At 42.0% G+C, this 22,884-nt stretch overlaps 1 protein-coding gene across 2 annotated transcripts in view; it reads right to left on the bottom strand.

Moving 5' to 3' along the window:
• Positions 1-733: 733 nt before the first annotated feature.
• STAC (SH3 and cysteine rich domain) overlaps positions 734-22,884 on the bottom strand; it is a 73,872-nt gene continuing 51,721 nt past the window's right edge. For both annotated transcript variants that reach the window (XM_009640950.1, XM_009640959.1), the window contains 6 exons: positions 20,626-20,707; positions 14,693-14,757; positions 13,688-13,776; positions 9,973-10,024; positions 9,706-9,843; positions 734-832 (listed from right to left, as the gene is read on the bottom strand). In XM_009640950.1, coding sequence (XP_009639245.1) covers positions 734-832; positions 9,706-9,843; positions 9,973-10,024; positions 13,688-13,776; positions 14,693-14,757; positions 20,626-20,707 — 525 coding nt within the window. The remainder of the gene's footprint in view (positions 833-9,705; positions 9,844-9,972; positions 10,025-13,687; positions 13,777-14,692; positions 14,758-20,625; positions 20,708-22,884) is intronic.

The raw sequence follows: 22,884 nt of genomic DNA, 5'->3' as shown, positions 1-22,884 counted from the left end.
AGAGCAGCCATCACACCCGACGTACGCTGAGAGCTTTTGTTCGAATACAAAGAAAACAAAGGACACACAAGGTCGCTACTCTTTCATATGGGAAGATTGCACAGAAAGAGAAAGCTGCCGACTTCCAGGGCACAGTGCATTTCTCGGACTGACATTCACATGGTGCCTCCAAACTGCCTTGTTGTGAGACTAAACACTAGGATTAAACGCTTAAACTGATCGGTTGATACTGGGGACAAAACTGTAGAACCACAGCCACACTTTACTACAAGCATTGGACTGTAGTACGAGGACAGTTTGAATGGTATTTTCCCCCCTCCCCCCTAATTACACACTTCAAACAAGAAAGCAGTCCAACAGTTTTCTAAGACACAAGAACAGGACGTGGATTTAGTCCTTCAGAACAAGCTGTCTGTCTCCATCAGGGTCATGACAGCCATCTTGCACCAGAAATCAGCCCAGACTTTTTTTTCCTTACCTTATTCCTGTTAGTACCTAAGGACCTCTCATTTCCCTAGTGGTTTCTGACTATGTTTTCTTTCAATCATTCCACTTTTCTTATTTCTTAGTGTTGCTGTGGCAGTCGAAATGTCTTTTTCTTCTTGTAGTTGCAGTTTTCTCACTATTTCCCTGAACATCTGCAAGACAGCCCATCTGGGTTGACACAGTGTGAGATGAGGCAGACAGGCATTGCCAACAAAGGGCTCCTACTGCAGCAAGCGGGCTGTTGAAATCAGATGTTTTCTAAGACGTCTATGGGGACAAAGCCTTTCTTCTTCCCGCTGTATACTTTGATAAAGCCATCGTGTTCCTTTTCAGAAGTCACACAAATCTGAATGCAAAGAAGGTATGAAAATAATAAACTCTTTGCCATGATCAAGCGACAAATTATTCCGGGCTATTTATCAGATGGGTTAGACATCCTGCTAGTTTCTTCTATAAGTAGAACAATCATTTTTAGACTCTCACTGCTTCGATAAGAAACTCAAACTCATATATTTAGAGAATTACCTTTCTCCCCTGCCTTCTTGACCTGCCACGTATACGTGACAGACATTAAAATTGTTAAGAACTTTGTAGTGGATCAAAGATTTTGAAACTTGACTTATGACTTCAGCCTACTGTAATGGTTGTGATTGTGTATGAGAGGATTGGGTATTTCTGATCATGAGCTCCCTCAACAGTTGGTGGTGAAAAGTGATCACGATGCCAAGGTGGGTCACTCGTAGCAGCTGATCTGAATGCAAGCATATTCTCTTTTGCATGTTTAAGGAGCCCAGGTACTTCTCAGATGGGCAGTGAGTGATGTTGTTTACTCAGTTCTTACACCTACAGGTGCCTGTGCTTATTGTGGATACCAAAGTATCTGAACCCAGCTCTGTGAGTGTGTTTGCATAACACATGCTCCAAATGGAGGCAATTATGGTGAAACCATATGGTCTTTACAACAGTACAAATACTACATCATGGTAAAGGCTGGCATTTCCTGAATGCCTTTGTGATCTCAGGTATTTCCATTTTAGGGCCCATCCTGAGATACTTTTGGTAATGTCTGAGCCATTTGAAAGCCTAGTGGCATGGGGACTTTATACTGGGCACTTGAGCACAGGGCCACACAAAATAAAGAATTGTTTTCAGACATCTGTGCCAAGGAACTGTGTATTTCCTACTAATCAAACAAGGTTAAAAAAACAGCCATAAAGCTGATGGGCCTGTTGAGACCAACTCACTGATTTCCCATGTCAGTGCCAGCTATTTAAAGCCCTCTGTCTGGACTAACACTCACAAAGGCTCTGTCTGAAAAGTATTTACAGTGTTTAATTACAATAATTCAGAGGGTATGAAATAAACAAAAATGGCTCGAAAATGTTCCTGGCTAAATGCGTTTCAGCATGACGGTTATGGATTGTATGGTGACACATAAATATCGCATCTGAATGCTGGGCCAGCTTGTCCTCCTGTTGTTACATACATAAAATTTACTAGCCACACTGATACTGCCAGAGGGAAATGAAAGGTCGTAAGTAGGAGGTGAAGCTGCTTCACATTTACCACCTCCAGTATTTGGAGGTGGTCAGGTGCATCTCTGTACCTGCAAACAAAGGTTTAGAAAGCAAATTGACTCATTCATTTTCTTACTTAAACTACCCGCTTAACACTAACTGAATTGGATCCCTGGGGCAGAATGACTGAGCACACCAGAAGAGTTGACATGCAATTAAAAAAAAAATATATTGTTGTTTGGGCTAAATCACACAGAAAGCGTGGGAGAGGTATGGAATTGATGCCGTTTAGTTTAGGTACCATTGGAAAAGAGCCAAGCTCATTTGTGTCATGAATCCCTAGCAGAGCAGCTGCTCCCTCTCCAGCCACATCGCCGTTCGAAGCAGAGAGGAGAAAAGCACATGTACACAGAAAGGTGTTTCTGACTGCTGCTAGATGTTGGTCTGTGTCTCTGAGAAAGACTATGAAAACTTCAACAATAAGAGAAAAAGCCTACAAAGAAGCACCAGGCTAAGCATGGCCGAGTATGGCAGAGTATCCAGGAGTAGGAAGGAGCACCTTTGTTGAAAGATGCCCCTTCTTGGTTGATCACTGCTGCTGTGTGGGAAAATGAGCCTTTGCAGCCTCTCTATAAATAGACCTGTCTGGTTAAAAGGAATCCCTGACTCTGTCACTGTGCTTTCCTCTTAACTAAAGATGTCTGCAAGACCTCTAGCTTTTTGCATGGGCCAAAGAGACCCCAAAAGTAGTCAGATCTCCAGAAGGGACCTGCAGCAGGACTGCACTGGTCACCAGCCATGCTGCATTTCTTGATTAACCTCTGGTGCTGTGCAGAATATATTGCAAGAACAGAGTACTTTTCCCTGATGTCTTGTACTGTCAGCAGAACGATTTGTGGACAAAAGAAAAACACTGAACTTTCTGAATACTGGTTTTCTTTATCTTCATAGTGAAAAAGGATGGCAGATTTGGTCTTTTTTTAGGGTTTTTTTGGTTCTGCTGCTGGTTTGAGTGTTCCTTGATATCAGTGGGAGTGCTCTGCTACAGCAATGGTTTTAGATCTTCACTGGGCATGAGGAGTACAGGGCCTTTCTGCAAGAACTTCTCTCACTCTGCGTACTAATACATTACTCTGAATTCCCCCAAATGCCAGCTGCAATTCTCTTACACTAACACACTAAGCCTTGCATGTGCTGGCCCCTGGCTAGCAGTTTTTTCCCCACTGTTTCTGAAGGAAGGGGATGTGTTGGGTGCAGAATGAGCTTGGCCACAATATGCCACACTTTCCTAATCCTGTGCAGCTCAGGAGGTCCCCTGGGGCTGTGGCAGCTGCTGGAACTTTGCAAAGCCCTAGAGCTACTCCAAATCCTGAAGTTTTGGAAGAGAGGGAACACAAAACCATCTTTGGCCACTTCTGTCCTCATCCCCTTTTGTGAGTGCTGCCAAGTATTTCACCCACAAGTTGTAGCCTTGGGATTTAGCTCTTGACCTTCTTAGGTGGGTGTAAATCGGTTGTAACCCCAGGTAAGTGCATGGTGGTATCCAGAATTTAGATTCCACCTGATGAATCAGGTGGCACTGAGGACCAGCCCTGGTGACAGATGGCAAACGATGTTGTGAAGGCACAAGGTGCCATGGCTACCATCATGTGCTCATGGTTTGCTGTATCAGATTGTAAACTGCTTAAGATGGCACCTACTTGGGCTAGCATGTTTTGGGGGGAAGGCTGCTGGCTTGACAAGGTAAGTGAGCCACTGAGAAGCCACTCTCCAGTGAATTTGGTAGCCATACAAATGGAGACAAACAGTTGTTTCTTTTTTTTCCTGCACCCTGGCTCAAGAGGTTACTAGTGGAGTAAGCCACAGGATAAGAAACCACATCTCAGGCTATTTCTTAGTCATCAAGTGATCTTCAGAACTAGCTGAAGGTGGGATCTCATATTATAAAGTCACTTCCCCATTCTTTCATCTCATTTTGTTTAAAAAATCAAAACAACACTAAAAATAAAACAAGCAACTGTTAGGATCATGACTGTTGTCTGAACTTGTCAACATCTGCTCTCAGCATTTTTTTATCCATCCGTCAGCCCCAAGCAGATGGGGGAGATAAGCAATTAGGAAATGATCCTTTAAGCTGCATATTCATTAGTACACTCCTGTTCTTCTAAGTCCTGTGCTTTGAATTTGGGCTCAAGTGGCAAATTCTCTTTGTCCAGGAGTAACTTTGAACTTGCTCTGATTTTCTGCAGCTGTCTTTTGTGTATCTTCTCTCTCCATATATTTTACCCATCTGTCAGCCACAGACTGGTTCTGATGAAGTAGGAATCTGGTTATGAGGATAGTACAATTTCAAGAGCTGTCCTGGAGCCTGAAGACAGTGCTAGGTCAAGAGGTTTGACAGCTCAAGTCTTCTGTTTGTCTGTAAGGATGACAGCACAGGGACACTGTGAGTTTCTACATCTGCTGCTGCCTGCGCACTGAAGTTCTTGCCTACGTGAGCTCTGTAGATGAAAATGATGATAAGTAGTTCAGTTTTCATACCCATTTAACTATAGTGCAAATGATGATGACTGGCTTTATATCAGCTGCTTCATTAGCTTTTGGACTGAGAATGCCAGCTTATTTCACCTACAGCCCTTACTTAGGGTTTTAAAGATGACCTAGACTAAACTGGATGCATAATGGGCTGTGCCCATATTTTGGACTCTCACGAAACTTGTATGCCACTCAGTATCTCTGAATGAATGGGGACTCCCTTCCCTGTTCAGCAAGACTGACATCAATGAAAATCAGAAATAGCTGGAAAAAGACCCTTTCTCCCTTAAGCCTAGCTGTGACGTGCAACAGTTACAGCTGGGGGAGCACATGGAGAACTGCAACATCACTTTCTGCGCTGGTTTTGTGTTTTAAGTGATTCCATCTGAATGCATAAGTCACCATGATGCAACTGATTTTCAAAGGCATCTGAGTCACACTCGTAGAAGTTCAGCTCCTTTTAGAGTATTTCAGGATGAAAAATGTGGGGACATAAAGTAATTCCTAGGCAATGAGGTGAAAAGCCAGGTAGCAACAAAGCATCCAGGCTAATCAGAAGAAGACTCAAGACAGGTGGATCCCCTGGGGCTGGAGACTTGAGCTGCAATCCTGCCTTGTTAAGCCTAACCTCATGGATTTGTTTAAACCCATTGCCAGGCTCTTCTGGGGTGGTAGGATCAGATCAGCTAATGTGCATGTGCCTGAAAGTCACTGGTTTTGAAATTCGTGTGACTGGGTGTTGGGGTAGGAGGGAAGTTTGTCCCCTGAGCTGTGGTGCCAAGGAGACAGCAGGCTGACAGCCCTGATTTGGAGGTGGTGGCCATCACAACAGCAGTGGCCCATTTGCAGTCACCACAGCAGCTAGCTGGGAGATGCTTTTGGTTACAGGGCTAGTTTACATCAGTGACATTTATAAAACACATCCATTGCAAAATGAATCTGCTGCATTGACCTTTATGTAAACTCACAGTCCACATTTGGATGAGGCAGAGAGTTTCTGATTGCCAGTCTTGTTACAAATGTCATGGCTTGGGGTCATTTCTATTGCACAAGATCACTTGTGCAATTTAAGATCAATTGTGTTATTTAATCACAAAAAGCCCAACTCTAAAGTGGTTTGTATTAGTGTGACTGTAGACGTCAGAGAGGCTGCCAGTGAAGGGTGTGAGTAGGTTTTTCTTAAACTGGTTATTTCCTTTATTTAAGAAGGATATTATAAAAGGAGTAAAAACAGTAATTCAAAAAATAGATTATTATGTCTTCTTTAAAAATAAAGATGATCAAAAATGCTAGAGACATTTTAAGAGATGCTTTTCTAAGCATTGATGATAAATCAGGTATATCTTTTCAAAATGGTGACTTTTTCTTTTGTGAAAAGAGGTCAAATCAGAGCCTGTAGTCATGCAAAGAAGCATTTGTGTAATGTGTGGTAATGAATTCAGGTAGGCTAGAGCAGAAGTTATGGACTGGAGAAAACTTTATACATCCAAGTGATGGTACAATCAATCAGAGCTGGAAATTACGCAGACAGTATTGTGTGTGAGACAGCTTAAAAGAGTGGAAAGCCGCAGAAATTGTCTGGGTTTGGTTTCCCTGTTAATAATCTTCCTTTATTGATGTCAGGGACTAATTCTGCCTCCCTCCCACAGATTTCTGATTGAACCTTATGGTGCCCAGTTGTCTTCTGAATTTGTTTCAGGAACCACAAATCTGTCAGTAAACCCTAAACCCCAAACCCCAAGATATTGATGTCTCTGAAGCAGTACCCTTTTTTCTCCCCCAGGCTGGGTTTCATATTTCGTAATGAACTTTTCAAGGGACCCTTTGTGAAGACTAGCTCGTGTGTATTGCTCAAGATGGGTGAGCAAATTATGTTGGTTTTCCTTCAGTCCTCTCCTTGAGTATAGGCCTTGCCAGAAGGCTTTGCATGAAGCTGAAGATCAAAATGTTATTCCCAGGGCATGAAACTGGTGAGTGATTCCAGAGAAAACCTCACCCGCTGTGCTTCAAACTTTGAAAATATCTCTGCTTGCCTGGCTTTTCTTAAGGTATTCTCGTGGCTTTGTTGATGTGAATATATTGCCTTTTGCCTTACAAGAATAGACTCTCTACCTGGGATTATTCATATAAGGTACAAAGGGGATAGAAACCTGCAGTATAAACTGGGGATGGTATCAAGCAATACACTGAAAATTCATATTACTGTCACTGGATAAGTTTTCCTCTTGGCGTATCTTCCCTGCCTTCACTGTCAGAATGGCTCTGGACTCTTGTTAGACCCTGCAGAATTTGACTCAGTGAATTAACATTGTAAAATGGAGACAATTTGCCATACTGTAGTCGCAGGAATTTATTAGACCAGTTAATGAGTTTTTCTAGCTAAAGTGACAGGAATGGGTAGCAATGAATAATCTCCTCTTCTTGCTAATCTCAAACAAGCCAGTGCTTTGCACGTAGTACATATATTGTGCTCACAGCACTCTGGACACTGTGCCCAGAGACAGCTAAAATGGCTGGTTACATCCCACAGAAATCCCCAAATAGAATAAAAAATAATAATAATAAAAAAATAATTCTGATAAACTTTTCCCAGAAGTCCCATTCAGATGATTTTTTTCTTTTGATTTCCCTACTGCACCCTTCTCTCTGCTTCACATGGAAAACAATGGGGAAATAAAGGACAGAAAATAAGATAAATGTCTTTGGAAATTTAAAATAAATTTTTAAAGTAAAAAATTCCCAGTAAAAATTAAAATGTTTTTCACAATCAGACTTGCTCCACAGTGAAGGCAAAGTTGTTCTGCTAAAAAAAAAAGACAAAAAAATTGTGCCATTCAGGCAGTGATCTCCGTGTCCCACAGGCTGGGTTCAGGAGTCTTTGTGCTCCTGTCCCCATACTACTGCTACATGTTGGCTCTGTGCAGGCTGCCAGCTCCCACTGGGGGGCTACTATGGAGGGTTCAAATGCTGGATGGGAGTACAGGGGGAAACAGATGAGTGTCCATGGCCTCACTTGACTGTCCTGCCTGGAAATTACTTAAAATGGCCTTGAAGCTACTTGAAAGTCCTCTTTTTGCACAATTTGTGCTAAGGTGGAGTGGAATCTGTTGGCTCCATTCCTTTCTTCTCATGTCTCTGCATTCGCGTGTTTGTTCAGTCTGGTCTCTGCCCCCTGTTTTACACCAGTTATTTCTTTCTTTTGTCCTCTGAAGCCTCTCCCACATGGAGTGAGGACCCAAAAACATTCACATTTGCATAGGTTTGAGATAGGGCTGAATAAGTTTGCTAAAGAAGAGGAAGTAGTAGATAGATAGACAGAATGGATTCATCCCTTTCTTTACCTCCTGTGCTACCAGACACAGTGACGCGAGCTCCCTTGTGAACCTATTATGAAATAGGGACAATAGGAAGTCCTTGTATTTAGATGAAGCTGCCAGACCTGCCCACTTGGAAACCATGATTTTGTGAGAAATGTGGCAAGAAACTGGGCCCTCACTGTTTGCAGCAGTAACCACACTAACAGAGAGGATCTTGTATGCCCACTGCTGAGAAGGGACTCAGACCTTGACCAAATGGTCAAGGTCTTCGTACTGGCATGCGATATTTCCACACTACCATTTGCCCAAGCTTTGCCCTTGTGCATTGCTTATTCTAGAGCAGAAAGGGTGCAAAGCCTCTTGTTCTGCTTTGGTAATATTTTTCCTTCTATGTTCACATATGTAAACAATCAAAAGAGGTACTGTGTAAAAAAAAAAAAAAAAGCAAAACAAAAAGCAGCACTTGCTCTCTTTCTAGCAATTTCAGGGCTGCCCAATGTGCTATGTGCACAGGGGCAGTTAAAATACATTCTGGTCACTGTATTGCTGTGCCTTCCTTAAAAAGCTCTATATACCCAAGGATTGTTGGCATTTGTATGTTTTTGCTATGCCACAAGGCAGCAGCAGCAAAGGTACAAGTTAGTTAACCTTCTCATCCATCAGTGGAGTGAAGCATTACAGAAGTTCTGTGTGGAAAAACCTGTGGCCCTGATGTCTACCCTGATGCTGACTTCTGCTCTACTTTATTAAAATCAGTAGTTGTCCAAGGGACTGTAAGGCAAACAATTCCTGGTGATGTGACATCAATTGCCAAAGGAAAGGAAATACTCAATGAGGTGGAAGAACATTAGGCTTCACAAGATGCAGTGGAAAAAAAATCTAGCTTTCTACTTCATCCAGGTGTTAGAGAACCCAGGCTTAGTGAGTCATCCTCCTATTCACACGAGCTTATGCCACGAACCTGTCTCTTAATGTTGGTTTTGAGCCCTATTCTTCTCTCGCTTTACCTCAGCAAGCACTTAAATACCCCAGAATCACCAAACTTGACACATGGATGGAACAAACATGTGGTAAAAATTTAAAACCACGTTTAAATTCAGATCATAGACACATCCCATAATGGCAGCCATGGCTTTCACCTTGTGAACCCACCTGAATGACACAAAGTAGAAGGAGCTGTTGAAAGTACACCAGGGTGAATGGACCCTGCGAGTCTTCACTGTACGTGCTGTACTTGAACTCACAACAGCACTTCTAGTTTAGAATAAATTACAGCCTGTAGAGAGGGTGTGTAAGTGGCGACACAAGCAATTAATGATTAAAGATATTTTACAACTGGTGAATAAGAGTTAAATTTAAGATTCATGGGTTTGGTCCTGTCTTAACTCTGCTCCCACTGAAGCCAAAACAATGATCCGTGTTCAGATCTTTAGGGAAGGTAAGGTCTGGGGAGGGAGCCACTGTCTTTTATTAGATTAGCTCTAATAGTGAGGAGAAAACTGGACCATTTTTCAGGCACACAAGGTCTGTCTCTAAGAATGTGTTTTCTTCAGTCTGTCCCTTTGAAGTCAGTAGGAGAATGCGTAATATGTAAAGTATCTTTATGTATGAATCTGTGATGTCTGTGAGACTGAAAATTTAGACTGTTAGGCAGGGGGGATGTGTTTGCACAAGACCAACACTGTTCTTAACTGGCTACTAGACACTATTACCCTACAAATAATAACATTTGTAGTAAAACTGCACTGGACAGCACCTGCCTGTGCTCATCTTGCACAGTTTTTCCTCCAGTCATTGGTCAGACTGCTGGATGCTGAAGTCCAGTGGGGATCTGGCACAGGGGAACTTACCTGGTTCTCTTTCAGAGTTATCTGTCCCTGTTGCTTGCAGCCGATGAATGTCCTGATACACCTGTAAATCTTCTCATCATGTTGCACTCTCTGAACAAAGTTAGCAGGAAAAAATCCAGTTCTGTCATCAATTTTCCCCTGTGGAGAAAACATGTTGATAGAAGAGGGTTGTTAACACTAGAAGCTTTAATGCAAGTTCAGTATTGAAAATAATATATTTTTCCCTTTGGAAAGAAAACAGATAGATATAAAATAATTAGCACATACCTTCCACCAGTCTTCATTGGAGTCTTCCAGGAGAGTGATCATATCCCCTGGCCTGTAATTAGAAGAGGAATGGTAGCTAAGATGATTTTTAATTGTTATGCTGCATCAGCTTCCACAATTACCTTCTAATAGGAAGGTGGTCCTTCCTTGGTCATTTTATCTGAGCATTTGCTGCAGGTGGATTGGCAGCAAGGTTTTATTCAATCATACACGGTAATGTAGAAAGAGAGTCTCTGTATATTGGGGCTAGACCTTTAGTTTGAGACATCATCTGTGAACTGGAATTTTTGCTTCCTGTTTAATAAGAAACTGTTTAAAGCACAGTCCCTATTCGTTACAGGCATTATCTTGTTACTTCAAGACATTTCACATTGTTGGGATACACCACTTTATCATCTGTGTTTTCAAGCTGTGATTGCAGAAGGAAAGCAGCAGGAAAATAGTTCTATTTAACTGACAAAGGCAATTAGTCAGCAGGGATATAATTCTGCCCAGGAATGTCTTTTTGATTTGAATGGGACATATTTACCTTTGTAATGTGTGGCGCAGGGTTGTAATTGCTAAGTATCAGCATCCAGCTGACTAGTTCCAAAGCAGAGCTAGGAGAATAATTTGGCTGGAAATGCTAATAGCGAAATGTGCTGAGCTGATTTTGTGCAGGTAGTTGAACAGTTATTTGACCTCCTTCCCCCCATTGGTGGCACTTCGTCAACATTATTATGTAATTACAATAGCGCTGCATTGTAGAAAGTAAGTGGCAGCCCATTTCCAAACAGATTAACCTCAGAAAGCTCCGTCTGCTTGGTAAGAGGCGTTTCTTTGATCTTAATAAAATTAATGGTTGACCCCTTCAGCTTTCCTTGCATTCCCTGTTAGGCTCCCTGTATTGTTGAGGTATCAGCACAAGAGCTTGCAAACACATCTGGAGCATGTTATGGGTAATGGGTCCAATTTAACGGGCTCTGTCAGAGCACGCATAGAAGCCGTGGACCTGTCTCAGATGCAGCTGGAGGTGGGGGTGATGCTGGGCCTCTTTGGTCCACTTGCCCAGTGGTTATCATTGTTGCTGACAACTGGAGAAATTGGCACTTAGTCTTCTAACACTGTGAGATCTGAACCAGAGTTTTCCAGCTTTCACAGAAAGGCACTTTCAATAGGCAACAGGGTAGGATTTTCCTCAAGCCCTCTTCAGGAAGCTGTTCCAATGTGTTTGGAATAATTAAATATTGCTGAGGTGAGAAAGGAAGCTAGAGAAAAAGCACAACTTGGTATCCCAGTGGTAAAAGATTTCTTCTATGGCAAAGGACATCTGAGTGAGTCCCTTATTCCAGTTAATATTTGATATAAAACACTTAAAGAAGTTTTGAAGGATCCCATCTTGCCACTTCAAAGTAAACAGGCTGTGACACCAATCGAGCCCTTACACTGCAAGGAAGAATTCTTTCGACAAGAAGGATTTCCTCTGAGTACCCTTCAGCCTGGTTGGTAGAAAAATAACTCGGCAAATGTAAATTTATTTGGCTGCCAGAGAAAGATGGCAACTGAACCTAAAGTTTCTCCATGCCAGTGGTCTGAGCACTGAGATTCTTAGATACAAGACTTTCTGATATTTTTTAGCACAGGGCTAACATAGATGTCTCTAATCTCCAAAAATTATTAAAAATAGAGGTCCCAGCTGGACCTATGTTACTCTTGCTTAGGCTGCTAATCCCTGAAAAGGGGCAACTTGCTTGGTATTTACTACTGGTTGGAATCAGTTTCAGGTCTCATCTTTTTCTTCTGTAAATCACAACCCTGGATAAGTTGCCTGCTCTACATCAGTGCACTAGATTTTAGTAGGTGGCAAAATTAGCCCTGAAGTGGCCAGACAACCACTGATGATCATTGTAGGTCCCTTCCAAACATTCTATTCTATTCTATTCTATTCTATACTATTCTATTCTATTCTATTAATTGCAGTGTCTGAAACGTGGGGTTGCCTGCCTCCAGGACTCGCTGCTTACTGTAAAATAAGGCCATCTCTTAGTATAAGTATAGTACTGGAATGTCCTACTTTACTTATGCTAGAGCTTTGGATAATCTGACTGGCTGATCCTGCTGTTAAGGAAGAAATCAAGGTTGTGGCAAGTAATAATTGCTGCTGAAATCAGGCCGGCACCTCTCCGCTGCAGTAATTTGCTATTCATTGCATCCCCTTAGAGGTGAGTTGAGATCTTCAGAAATCTCCCCTAACTCTTCTTCCCAGCTCAGCTCCTTCCACTGCTACTTGCCTTTATTATGCTAGGGCTGATCAGTGTCTGGCTGGTCCCTGACTTGGGTTCCTAGGACAGTGCTTATCAGTCTTGACAACATTGCTATGCTGAACCCATCTCTAACAATTCAACTACCTTAAATGAAAATTCATGCAACTGAGCTGAATCCTGCCTAGTTCTGCAGTGACCAAACAACATTACTAGCTATTTGGCATCCATTATGAAACAGTATTAACCCATGTATTACTGATTTTCTGGCCATGGGACAAACAATGCTGCTGTAGCTGTGTAACACCGGTCTAAAACCTGGCTGGTGTCTCTGGAAAGAGCCGTGACAGCCCATGTTTCAGACCACAGATTGCTTTTTCCCCTAATGTGAGGGACAGGAGAATTTTGGAGAATGTTGTGCTTTCTGCATCGCTATGTCTGTATGAGGGTGGTAGTCCAGTGCAGGCTTGTCTGAGCAGCGTTCCTCTTCGTGGAAGAAATGTGCAAGCTGGAATACACCCCTAAAGGAGCAGGATGCAAGGTGGAATCCCTCAAGCAGAATAGCAGGCAAGTTGCCCTAAAGGTCACCATACCCTATGGTTATTTCCTGAAGAGCTGACATTCCTAAAATAATGATCAGGAAACGCCAGCAAAGCAGAATGATAGGAAAGCTTGTAATTTCTGCCTCACCCCCCACCCATTAGTTCCAGAGTGATGAGAAGGCACAGCTGGGAACAGGAACACTGCCTTTCAGTGAAGGAGATGCTGACAAGAGGTGCATTTCTCTGGCAATTCCTTAAATTCTGTGGCATGTGCATGATTATTTTGATGTAGGGGATGCTTTGAAGAGAGCTGATGCATTTCATGACAAGAGCCCTAGCAAGCTCTATGCAAAGCATGAGTAGCACGGGTCAAATTAATTGCACTAAAAGATGTCCTTTCACTTCAGTGGGCTTGGATTAGACCTTGCAGGGCTGGCAACTGATGCAGAACTGAGGAAGGATGTGTTAAAAATTACAATTAACAAAGTTATTTTGCAAAGATCAGAATGCACCTTTCTCACGTGAAAACACTGCCATCCAGCAGCTGGACATTGTTCTCTTTTCTCAGACATAATCTGAATGTGAGGGAAAATCAAACAGGACGGGTAAAATGTTCAGCATTAGCATGAGAGCTGGTGAGGAAATCTTAGTTGAAAACTTCTGGCTGAAAAAACAAAGCAACTGAAAACAGAATATTTTCTAGCTGAAAGCCATCTTGCTCCTAAACTGACATAAGGGGTTTTGAAACTTTTTATCTATTGTGTCCTTTCCAAAAGCTTTTTTACCTATGAGAGTATCTGTGTATCTGCAAGTGACTACCTCTATAAAAATGCTTAGTATAAATGTCAGAATGAACCCTCTCTCCCTTGACTCAGTCATGTGAGCCTCAGTTTGCATGGGTCAAACCAACTAATAAATATTTCGGGGCTTTACCTCATCTCCAAGTCTTCATTTTCTTGTGGTACAAATTTGTACAAGGCAACATAGGTGTTCATTTGTAACGTGCTTTTATAAAATGGTCCCTTTAAGAAAAAAAGAGAAAGAGAGAATGTAAATATCTGTCCTGTCCAGTAATTTGGTTCACTTTGTAGAGCCTGAGGAACCAGTGCCTGATCATCCAAGAAATGAGCCAGAATCATTTCATTGCTTTCATACATTAGAGGACTATGGCCCAGATACACTGTGAGCCACCAAGGCAGTAACTATCTTCGTTTAGAAGTAAGATTCTTTGAACCCAAAGATAAAATTCCAGACTTTCAAAGGACACAAGCAGAAATTTGCACAAGATGGTCTTTTGGGTGAGATCTTAAAAATGAATCTGCCTTTTGCTGTCTGTTAATGTATGACTCTTATGAGCCCAATAGTGCGTTACTGGCATTATATAAGGTAGGTGTCTATTATACAGTCCTCATTATGCATGGAGCTAGAGTTGTACAGTGCACAGGTCCAAAAACCAGAGTGGGAAAGTCATTTTCTTAAACAGAAAGTTGCTTGCACTGGGCATCCCACAGGGAAGACTGGCTACTCTCTCTCATCCCTTTCTCTACTGGTAATCTGGAGAAAAAAAAACAACAAACACCTAAACCAAACCCCAAATAATTTTCCAAATCAAATCTGTGATTTTTACGTTACTGCAGTTCTGTTATAATGACATGGCCTCCCCGCTAGATCTTTTGTGTTCACAATATCAATTTGTAATAAACAGAAGAACATAAAAGGGACCATAAAGGGTAAACCAGAGAGCCATCCAGTCCTGTATATTGCTTCCAACTGAGGCCAGTGGCCCAGAAATGGTATAAGAACATGACAGTCAGATCGATGCTTCTCCAGAACAGTGCCCCAGCAGACCTACTCAAGGTCCTCAGCTACCCATAAAAACAAGCCTTTTATATATGACTTCTCATTCCCATTGCATTCTCACAAGATTTATGCCCATACCGGGGAATGTATACTTTTTGGTTCTTCTCCAAAGTGTTCTGTGCCATTTTCGGAGTATGTAAACACTGAAATAAAGCAAACACATGACATTTTAGGAGTAGTTTAAAACTTCACCTCAACAGGATCACTTTTATTTTGTTAATTTATTCTCTTTCCCCCTTACTTTCTTTGATCCCTTGTGCTCTTCTCTGAACCCTTCTACACCCCCAACAAAACCACATGTGCCACTGGCACATGGCAGAAAACAATTTCTGTCCTGAAGAATTTACAATGGTAACAAATCAACCATTTTGATCAGATGAATACACACAAGTACAGCACTGGGAATAGAACCTAGGTCCCCTAATGGCATTGCTATTTAAAGTCCAGCAGTCTTTTCCTCATACTGAATGTTGTATTTTCATGTTTAGGATAAACAGTATTTCCATTTAAAAACACCTGCAAACCTGATGACCATATATAAGCAATATCGTGGGAAGTTTGTATGAAAACCCCTTCTTCCCACTCTTCGACCCTTTCTATAAATGTTTGATAGCCTTCTTTGATCTCTCTCTCCAGTAGTCCCTTCCTGGGGGGCACCGCATACGCTGCCTCTCTCTGATTTTATAAGAGGTACCTGAATTGCTTTCAAATTGGAATGGGTTATCTGAGACACAGGTCTGTATGTGTGACAATTTTCTACCAAGTTACTAAATCAGAAACTCGTAGAATAAGACAACCGTCACAGCACCAGATCATAGAATCATAGAACCATAGAATACCAGGTTGGAAAGGACCTCAACAATCATCTGGTCCAACCTTTCTTGGCAAAAGCACAGTCTAGACAAGATGGCCCAGCATATTGTCCAGCTGAATCTCAAAAGTGTCCAGCGTTGGGGAATCTACCACTTCCCTGGGGAGATTATTCCAGTGGCTGATTGTTCTCATTGTGAAAATTTTTCCTCTTGTGTTCAATCAGAGAGTCCCCAGGGGTAACTTGTACCCATTAACCCTTGTATTTCCATGTGACTTCTTGTAAAAAGGGAGTCTCCATCTTCTTTGTAGCCACCCTTTAAATACTGGTAGATGGTGATGAGATCACCACTGAGCCTCCTTTTCTCGAGGCTGAACAAACCCAGTTCTCTTATCCTTTCCTTGTATGCCAGGCTTCTCAGTCCTTTGATAATATCTGTGGCCCTTCTCTGGACCCTCTCTAGCCTGTCTACATCTTTTTTGTATGGTGGGGACCAAAACTGAACACAGTATTCCAGGTGTGGCCTGATAAGTGCTGAGTAGAGTGGGATAATGACTTCTTTATATCTGCTGGTGATGCCCTTGTTGGTGCAACACAGATCCTGTTGGCTTTCTTTGCTGCAGCAGCACACTGCTCGCTCAAATTGAGCTTGATGTCCACCAGGACCCCCAGGTCCTTTTCCACAGAGCTGCTCTCCAGAAGGATAGATACCAGCCTGTGCTGCACTCCTGAATTATGTTTTCCCAGGTGCAAGACCTTATACTTGTCCTTCTTGAACTTCATAAGGTTCTCATTAGCCCACTCTTCCAGCCTATCCAGGTCTTCCTGTAGGGTGGTTCTCCCTTCCAAAGTGTCCACCTCCCCACTCAGTTTGGTATCATCGTCAAACTTCATCAGTTGATCCCGATCACTTATGAAGATATTAAACACCATTGGACCCAATATCAATGCCTGGGGGACCCCACTTCTGACAGGTTGCCAGTTTGAAAGGAACTATTTACCACCACCCCTTGGGTGTGGCCTGTCAGCCAGCTCCCCACCCACTGCACAGACCACTAGTCTAGACCGTAACGCATCAGTTTCTCTAGGACAAGGCTGTGGGAAACCGTATTGAATGCCTTGGAGAAATCCAAATAGACAATGTCCACCGCTTGCCCCACATCAACCGAGCAGGTTACTTTGTCATAGAAGGTGATCAGGTTTGTCAAGCATGATTTGCCCTTAGTGAAACCATGCTGGCTTTTCCCAACCATGTGCTTCATTTGACTTGTGATAGCCCCCAGGAGGATTCATTCTGTAACTTTCCCAGGGACTGAAGTAAGACTGATGCGCCTATAATTCCCTGGATTCTCCTTTAAGCCCTTCTTATAGAATTTGACCTAACATACCTGATATCTAATCAGTTACCCTCTACTGTTATTGCTTCATGAGCTGGCTGATGCCTGTCCCCAGTTATCTCCCTAGAAAAAACACAGTGGCTTTATTACATTGACTGAATTCCCCTTTCACATTTTAAAGATTGCCTGATGTACCCTGCTTCTGAATAAAGTCTGAATATGGTTTTAATAGCCAGAGTCTTTGAGCAGCTAGAACCATTGGCATCTTCTCCCACTATTTACCTCTGCAGGTCTTTTGAGCAGAAGTGGATTTTGTAGTCGCTAACAATTTAGAAATCTCCAAAATGGTAATAAGTAGCAGGCCGACTGAGTGCATTTTCTTTTTGTTTCTCTGTGATACAGTTACATGTGTTCTGGGCAACACCAAACTGCTGAGTTTCTTTCCCCCTCTGCTCTTTCACTTGCTCACCCTCTATTCAATTAACACATATTTCTGCGGCTATTCTACATTGTAAATGACAACCAAACAAAGAGTCTTTGACGAAATTTTATCAGTTAAATAATAGGGTTCCTTGATAGTAGAGAGCTGTACCTAGACATTGAAAAAATATACTCTTCTTGTAACAGAGGAAAGGTAGCTAAAAAGGCAGCCCCAGCATGCACGAGAGAGATTTTGTACAGTGACACACATCCACAAGCCCACACAAGCACATGCCCTCTGATAAAATGTAAGGCAATTGTAGTCATAAAGTTCAACATGTGAATGTGAAGACAACATGTGACCTGATACCTGCAGCATTTAACCTGAAAATGCCCCAATTTGTGTCCAGGTGGTCTGACTGCAGCTGGCCTGGGGCCTCACTGGCTGCCTCACCAAGTTCTGTTGTAGAGGGACTCTGACCCTGCGAACTGTCACGAGTATCAGAGGAAAAACCTTAAAAATAAAATTATTTTCCTGTATCTTCTAGTATAGGGGTATATGTTCTTCTGACATCTGTATAAAGGGATGTAGAATCCTGTCATTGCAATCTGACAATGTTCAAGTCCTACTCAAATTACTATGCTTGGTTTTTTGTGTCCAGAGAAAAAGGAGTTAGAGAGGCAAATGGAAAAAGTTCTAGTGAATAATGAATTGGGTAACCAGGAACATTTTGGGCTTGCGGAAATTCATTCACCAGACAAAGTGGAAGTATTTCAGCAGCATGTTTGGAGTAATTTCTGCTTGGTGACAGAAAATAAAGCCAAGTTACTAATGTGCAGCCTTGTGAGCTGTGGAGCTGACCCAGCAGGTGGAGAGGGAGCTGGACTGTATCCTTGTGTTTGCCGAGAAGTGCTCACCGAACCTGGGTTTGCAGGGAGGGCATCCCGTATTTGACTCAAGGGGAAAATGCTCAAATCCCTGTTGAGAACAGACTCATAGATGTCACTTAAAGTACATTTTGGCTTGCAGGACTTCTGTTATGGATGGTAATTCACAGCAGTGAAGGAGTATAACTGGCTTAGAGGAGGCTGAAGGGCTGGAAATTAGGTATGCCATCTTACAGTTGTAAACTAGGAAGCTTTGTTTCGTAGTAAGTATGCCAAGGCCTAAATAAAAGAATCTTCCCTTAAAGTTGTTATAGAAGTCTATAGGAACGATTATACAATCACACATGTGCTGCGTCCTTTCACCTTTCTGCAGGCTGTGTCTTTTCCGCTGATTCCCTTTAAGCAAAGAGCCTCAAACATACATTTTCCTAAAATCTTATTTGCAGAAGACAGATTTTAATGGGGAAAAAAATTAAAAAGAACTGGAATGGACCTGATTCATCAAGACATTAGTGTGGAACTGTCTGCTAAAGGGGCATGGACAGCTGAGGAAAAAGGAGCAGTGAATCACCCTGTAACAACATTCTGTATTTACTTTGTTAAGTTTTTAATCTCTGTCTAGCTTAAGTTTTTAATCTCTGCCTAGCTCATGGTCTCTGGATATTACTAGGAGGCACTTGAACCTGAAGGCCATAGAGGTATGTAGTTCACATCTCCACACAACAGCAGTCCATCTATTTTCATATTTGTTTGCCCCAGCAGCAGCAGACCAAAAAAAAGAAAAAAGAAATAGCAGGGATTTTTTGCAGTCTGAAAAGGATTTTACCATTTCCATAGCTTGTGCAAACAGCGCGGGCAGTTTATTAAAAATCTACCAAGGGGAAATTTTTGGAGTGACTGATGCATAATTTATAACCCTGAGCCTCTGAAGGATAGATTGTAAAAAAGCCAGTGCTGATCAAAGGAATAGTTAATGTGCCGTGGAAGTTATTTGGAGGTTTGACACATGCTGAGTTTTTAAACTAATCTCTTTGAGTAAGTTCCTTGAATGCCTTTCAGTGCATTTAGTGAATGCAGATCTCAGAGAAAAAAGTTTCTTTGGGTTTCAGAAAAGAAACTACTGATTGACAACGAAATACAAAGTTATCTGAAAACTCAAACAGGGCCAAATTAATCTCAGGTGGGCAGGATTAAACAATGTGAAGCAGGCTGAATTCTTTTTCTTTAGTCAGGTCAGGTCAACTTGCACTTGCAAGACAGAAAACCTAAAAGAATTGTCAGGAGAAAGCAGATAACATAGATGGGATGTTCACAGAATGAGAGGGAGGAAATGACTGAACACAGAGAGAAGTGCTAGGACCAGGAGGAGAGGAAAGGAATAAAGAGGAAGCATAAAATGGGAATGGAGAGCTGAAGCTGGCATTTCACCTACCTGAATTGCTAGCAGCATGTAAGGAGCACAGGGGCAGGGGGTCTAACAGAAAAAAACCCTATGCTCACTGTGTTTTATTTTTATAGTGTACATCTTGTGAAATCCAGCAAAGCAGCCTTCAGGTACTGTTGGAGAAGTTGCTCTGATGGTTTGGGCCTGAACTTTTGCTCAATGCTCCAAATCCCTTTGTACTTATTACTTCCCTCACCACAACTGAATTCAAGAACAGGGTCACAAACACTGTCCCTCAGTGGCTAAGCTCTCAATTGGTAAGATGGTCTCAAAATCCCATCACACCAATGCTGTAAAAACATTACTCTTGTGCAAGCAGACAAAAGAATTGGGCTATTAATATTACTGGGCACATACTATAATTATATTGAGAAGCTGCAATTATAATCAGGATTCATTGTGTTGGATGTTCTACAGACATATGGATATTATACGATTCTTTTCCTGTCCCAAAGAGATTATGATATATAGAGACATGTGGACAAGTCAAACATATGGAAGAGAAAGGAAGTATTATTTTTGTTCCACTCTGCCACTGTGGAACCGAAGCATGTGAAGTGATTAGTCTACAGTCATGTTCACGAAGTGTAGGAGACTGGGAATAGACCTAAACCTTGTCATAGATCCACAGAATCATAGAATCGTTTAGATTGGAAATCAAGATCATCAAGTCCAACCGTTAACCTAACACTGCCATCCCACCACCAAACCATGTCCCTAAGCACTTCGTCTACCCATCTTTTAAATACCACCAGGGATGGGGACTCCACCGCTTCCCTGGGCAGCCCGTTCCAATGCTTGACAACCATTTCATTGAAAAAAATTTTCCTAATGTCTAACCTAAACCTTCCCTGCGTCAGCTTCGGGCCATTTGCCCTCATCCTGTGTCAGGTCTGGACACAACAAATTAAGAAAACTAGTGGCTTGGATTTAATCTGACTGGCAAAAAACATTCCCCAAATTCTTGCACTGACTACATGCCCCACTCACCTCCCACTCAGAAAACCAGAATGCTGCTAAAACATGGACATGCCATTAAAAACCCCATCTGAAATAGGTTGTACACAGGCCTATACATCTGAAGATGCTATCCTGGCCTGGCAGCACTCACCGCTATTGCTGCGTTTCCTGCTTATGTCAAGGGTGCCTGCAGAGCTATCGCCTTCCTCAGGAACTTCTGCCAGGTCAGCTGTCTGCAGGGGATAGAAAAAGCAAGTGAGATGGGATGAGCCAGAAAAAGCAAGCGATGAGGTGAAGTAAAACCACACAAGAGCCTTTGGGAATGTAGTACTTAGGTGCTATGAGAGCAGAGCAAGTCAGCCTCGTGGGATTGCAAAAAACATTGTCTCTGGCGATGCACAACAAATACCTACTTCACAGGGAGCAGTGAAAGACCAGAAAGAACTCCAGACCAAGTTTACGGTCTGAAGTACAAAAGATTTCTGCAGTATAAAGTGAAGTGGAAATTAAGGAACAAAGGATTATATTAAACAATGTGGTTCTCTGTATAAAATAGAAGGGGCTTGGGGGAATTTGTGGATCCTGCAGGTATACTAAATAGCTGTCTACCAAGGAGACTGGACATTGAGTCAAACTATTGACTATTAATTTGTTAACCCTGAATACATTATTCAGTAAAATAACTGTAATGTAAGGGTGATTTTACTTCTGTTAACATGCTGTGAAAGAAGGAGCTGGACTGTGATGGAGTTGGTGAAGTCAGTCTTTAAATATCTGCCCTTGCTTTCTTTTTAAACAGTCATCTGGATGGTATGGTTAGGGAAAAATGAAACCCAAATATTGTTATTAGAATTACCATGATTTCTTATTTGTACCATGTTGATGTCAATCATCATTAGGGACCCATTGTTCTAGGGTGTAGGAAAACATGGGGTGACACAATCCCAAGCCTCAAAAGTATGCTCTGCACAAGGCACCGGTTTCTTTGGTTGGGTAGTTGGCTTCTCCATGTATAGCCCCACAGGAACCAGGACCTGCTCCAAACAACTCTGTCCAAATCTGACCTCATGGAGCTTCAGTTTCTGAACTCTCCACATGTGACTTTTTTTGGGTAAAACATCTTTTATATCCATAAAACCCCAAACATTGAACTTGAGTCAGGTGCTCTCTCTAATCTGAAAAACTGTAAGTCTTTGTATGCTCCTAAGCTTTATTTATTTTTTTGTTAAGAGGATTTTAAGACACAGGGAAGGATTGAACTTAATTATTCCATGACACTCTAGAATGATACTGTACATATAGCTCTGCCTATTGCTTTGCAGACCTTTGCCTGTGTTACAGGAAGAAAAGACAAACGAGGAACATTCACTGCCTTTGTTCAGGGAGCACAAAATCTGAATTGTGTTACAGATTTTTATGTGGTTTTTTCCCTTTTACTAGTGTTGACAACAAAGCTTTTTTTTAGAAAGTACTTTGACAATTTTATTTCCCCTATCTAGTACTTTCCTAGCTACTTCTCCATCCAAGGATACTAATGAACAAAAAGGTTAAAAGTAGATTTATGCCACAGGTATCTTCTGGCTATCTTGTTTCCCTTGCTATTTTAAGAGCCTTCTATTTTACTGCTCTGTTATGCCTTGGTTTTAGACTTCACCTTCTGCAGCATTTCATGCTTGTCTTGCGTTGTGCACAAATGGGTCACCCCTGGATGAGGAGGCACTGCAATAGCAATGCTAACATGGAGTCAGTGTAGAGCATATTCAAGGATTTCTAGTTGCTGAATGCGGAAGGGAAAGACTGGCTTTGTTGAAATAGTAAGTCCCAGCTATTTTCCAGCTCATTGCTATGGTGTGTTCCTCAGGCTTCTTAGACTAGCTTCATAATTGCTGATTAGCTTCATATTTTATTGGGTACTACTGCATATGGGATGTGCAGTGACTGTCTCTTCAGTATATACCTCATCCAAAACCTCCTGAAGTAGCCTCAGTTACCTTTAATGATTTTTCAGTCAAGTGCTGTATGACAAATAGTTTAATAGAAATTATAGAGGTACAAAGCTGCTTTTGAGAGGAGCTGACCACAAAAATCTAACAAGAACTGGAATCACATTTACATCACCTCAAGTGACTTTACATATAAATGTGGGTTGCAGAAGCACATTTTTGAAGGAAGCAGTAGGTAGTAAATCTGGAGCATATGGCTGCTTTCTTTTATGGGAAATGCAGAATCCAGGCTGAAAAATCGCGGTGGGTGCATCCACACTGCTCAGTCATGTTAAAAATATCTTGGCTAGTTCAGAGCAAGAGGGTTATCACTGCTCTGTGCAGAGACATGAACTGCAATCCTGGAAGTTTCATGGCTGTAGGGGCAGGGCACAGCTTCTAGGCCAGTTACCTTTGCTTTTAACTAC

The sequence above is a fragment of the Egretta garzetta genome, unplaced genomic scaffold (genome assembly GCF_000687185.1).
Source record: "Egretta garzetta isolate BGI_Z169 unplaced genomic scaffold, ASM68718v1 scaffold170, whole genome shotgun sequence".
In the NCBI taxonomy this organism is placed as follows: domain Eukaryota; kingdom Metazoa; phylum Chordata; class Aves; order Pelecaniformes; family Ardeidae; genus Egretta; species Egretta garzetta.
This window is presented reverse-complemented; position numbering and strand designations above follow the sequence as displayed.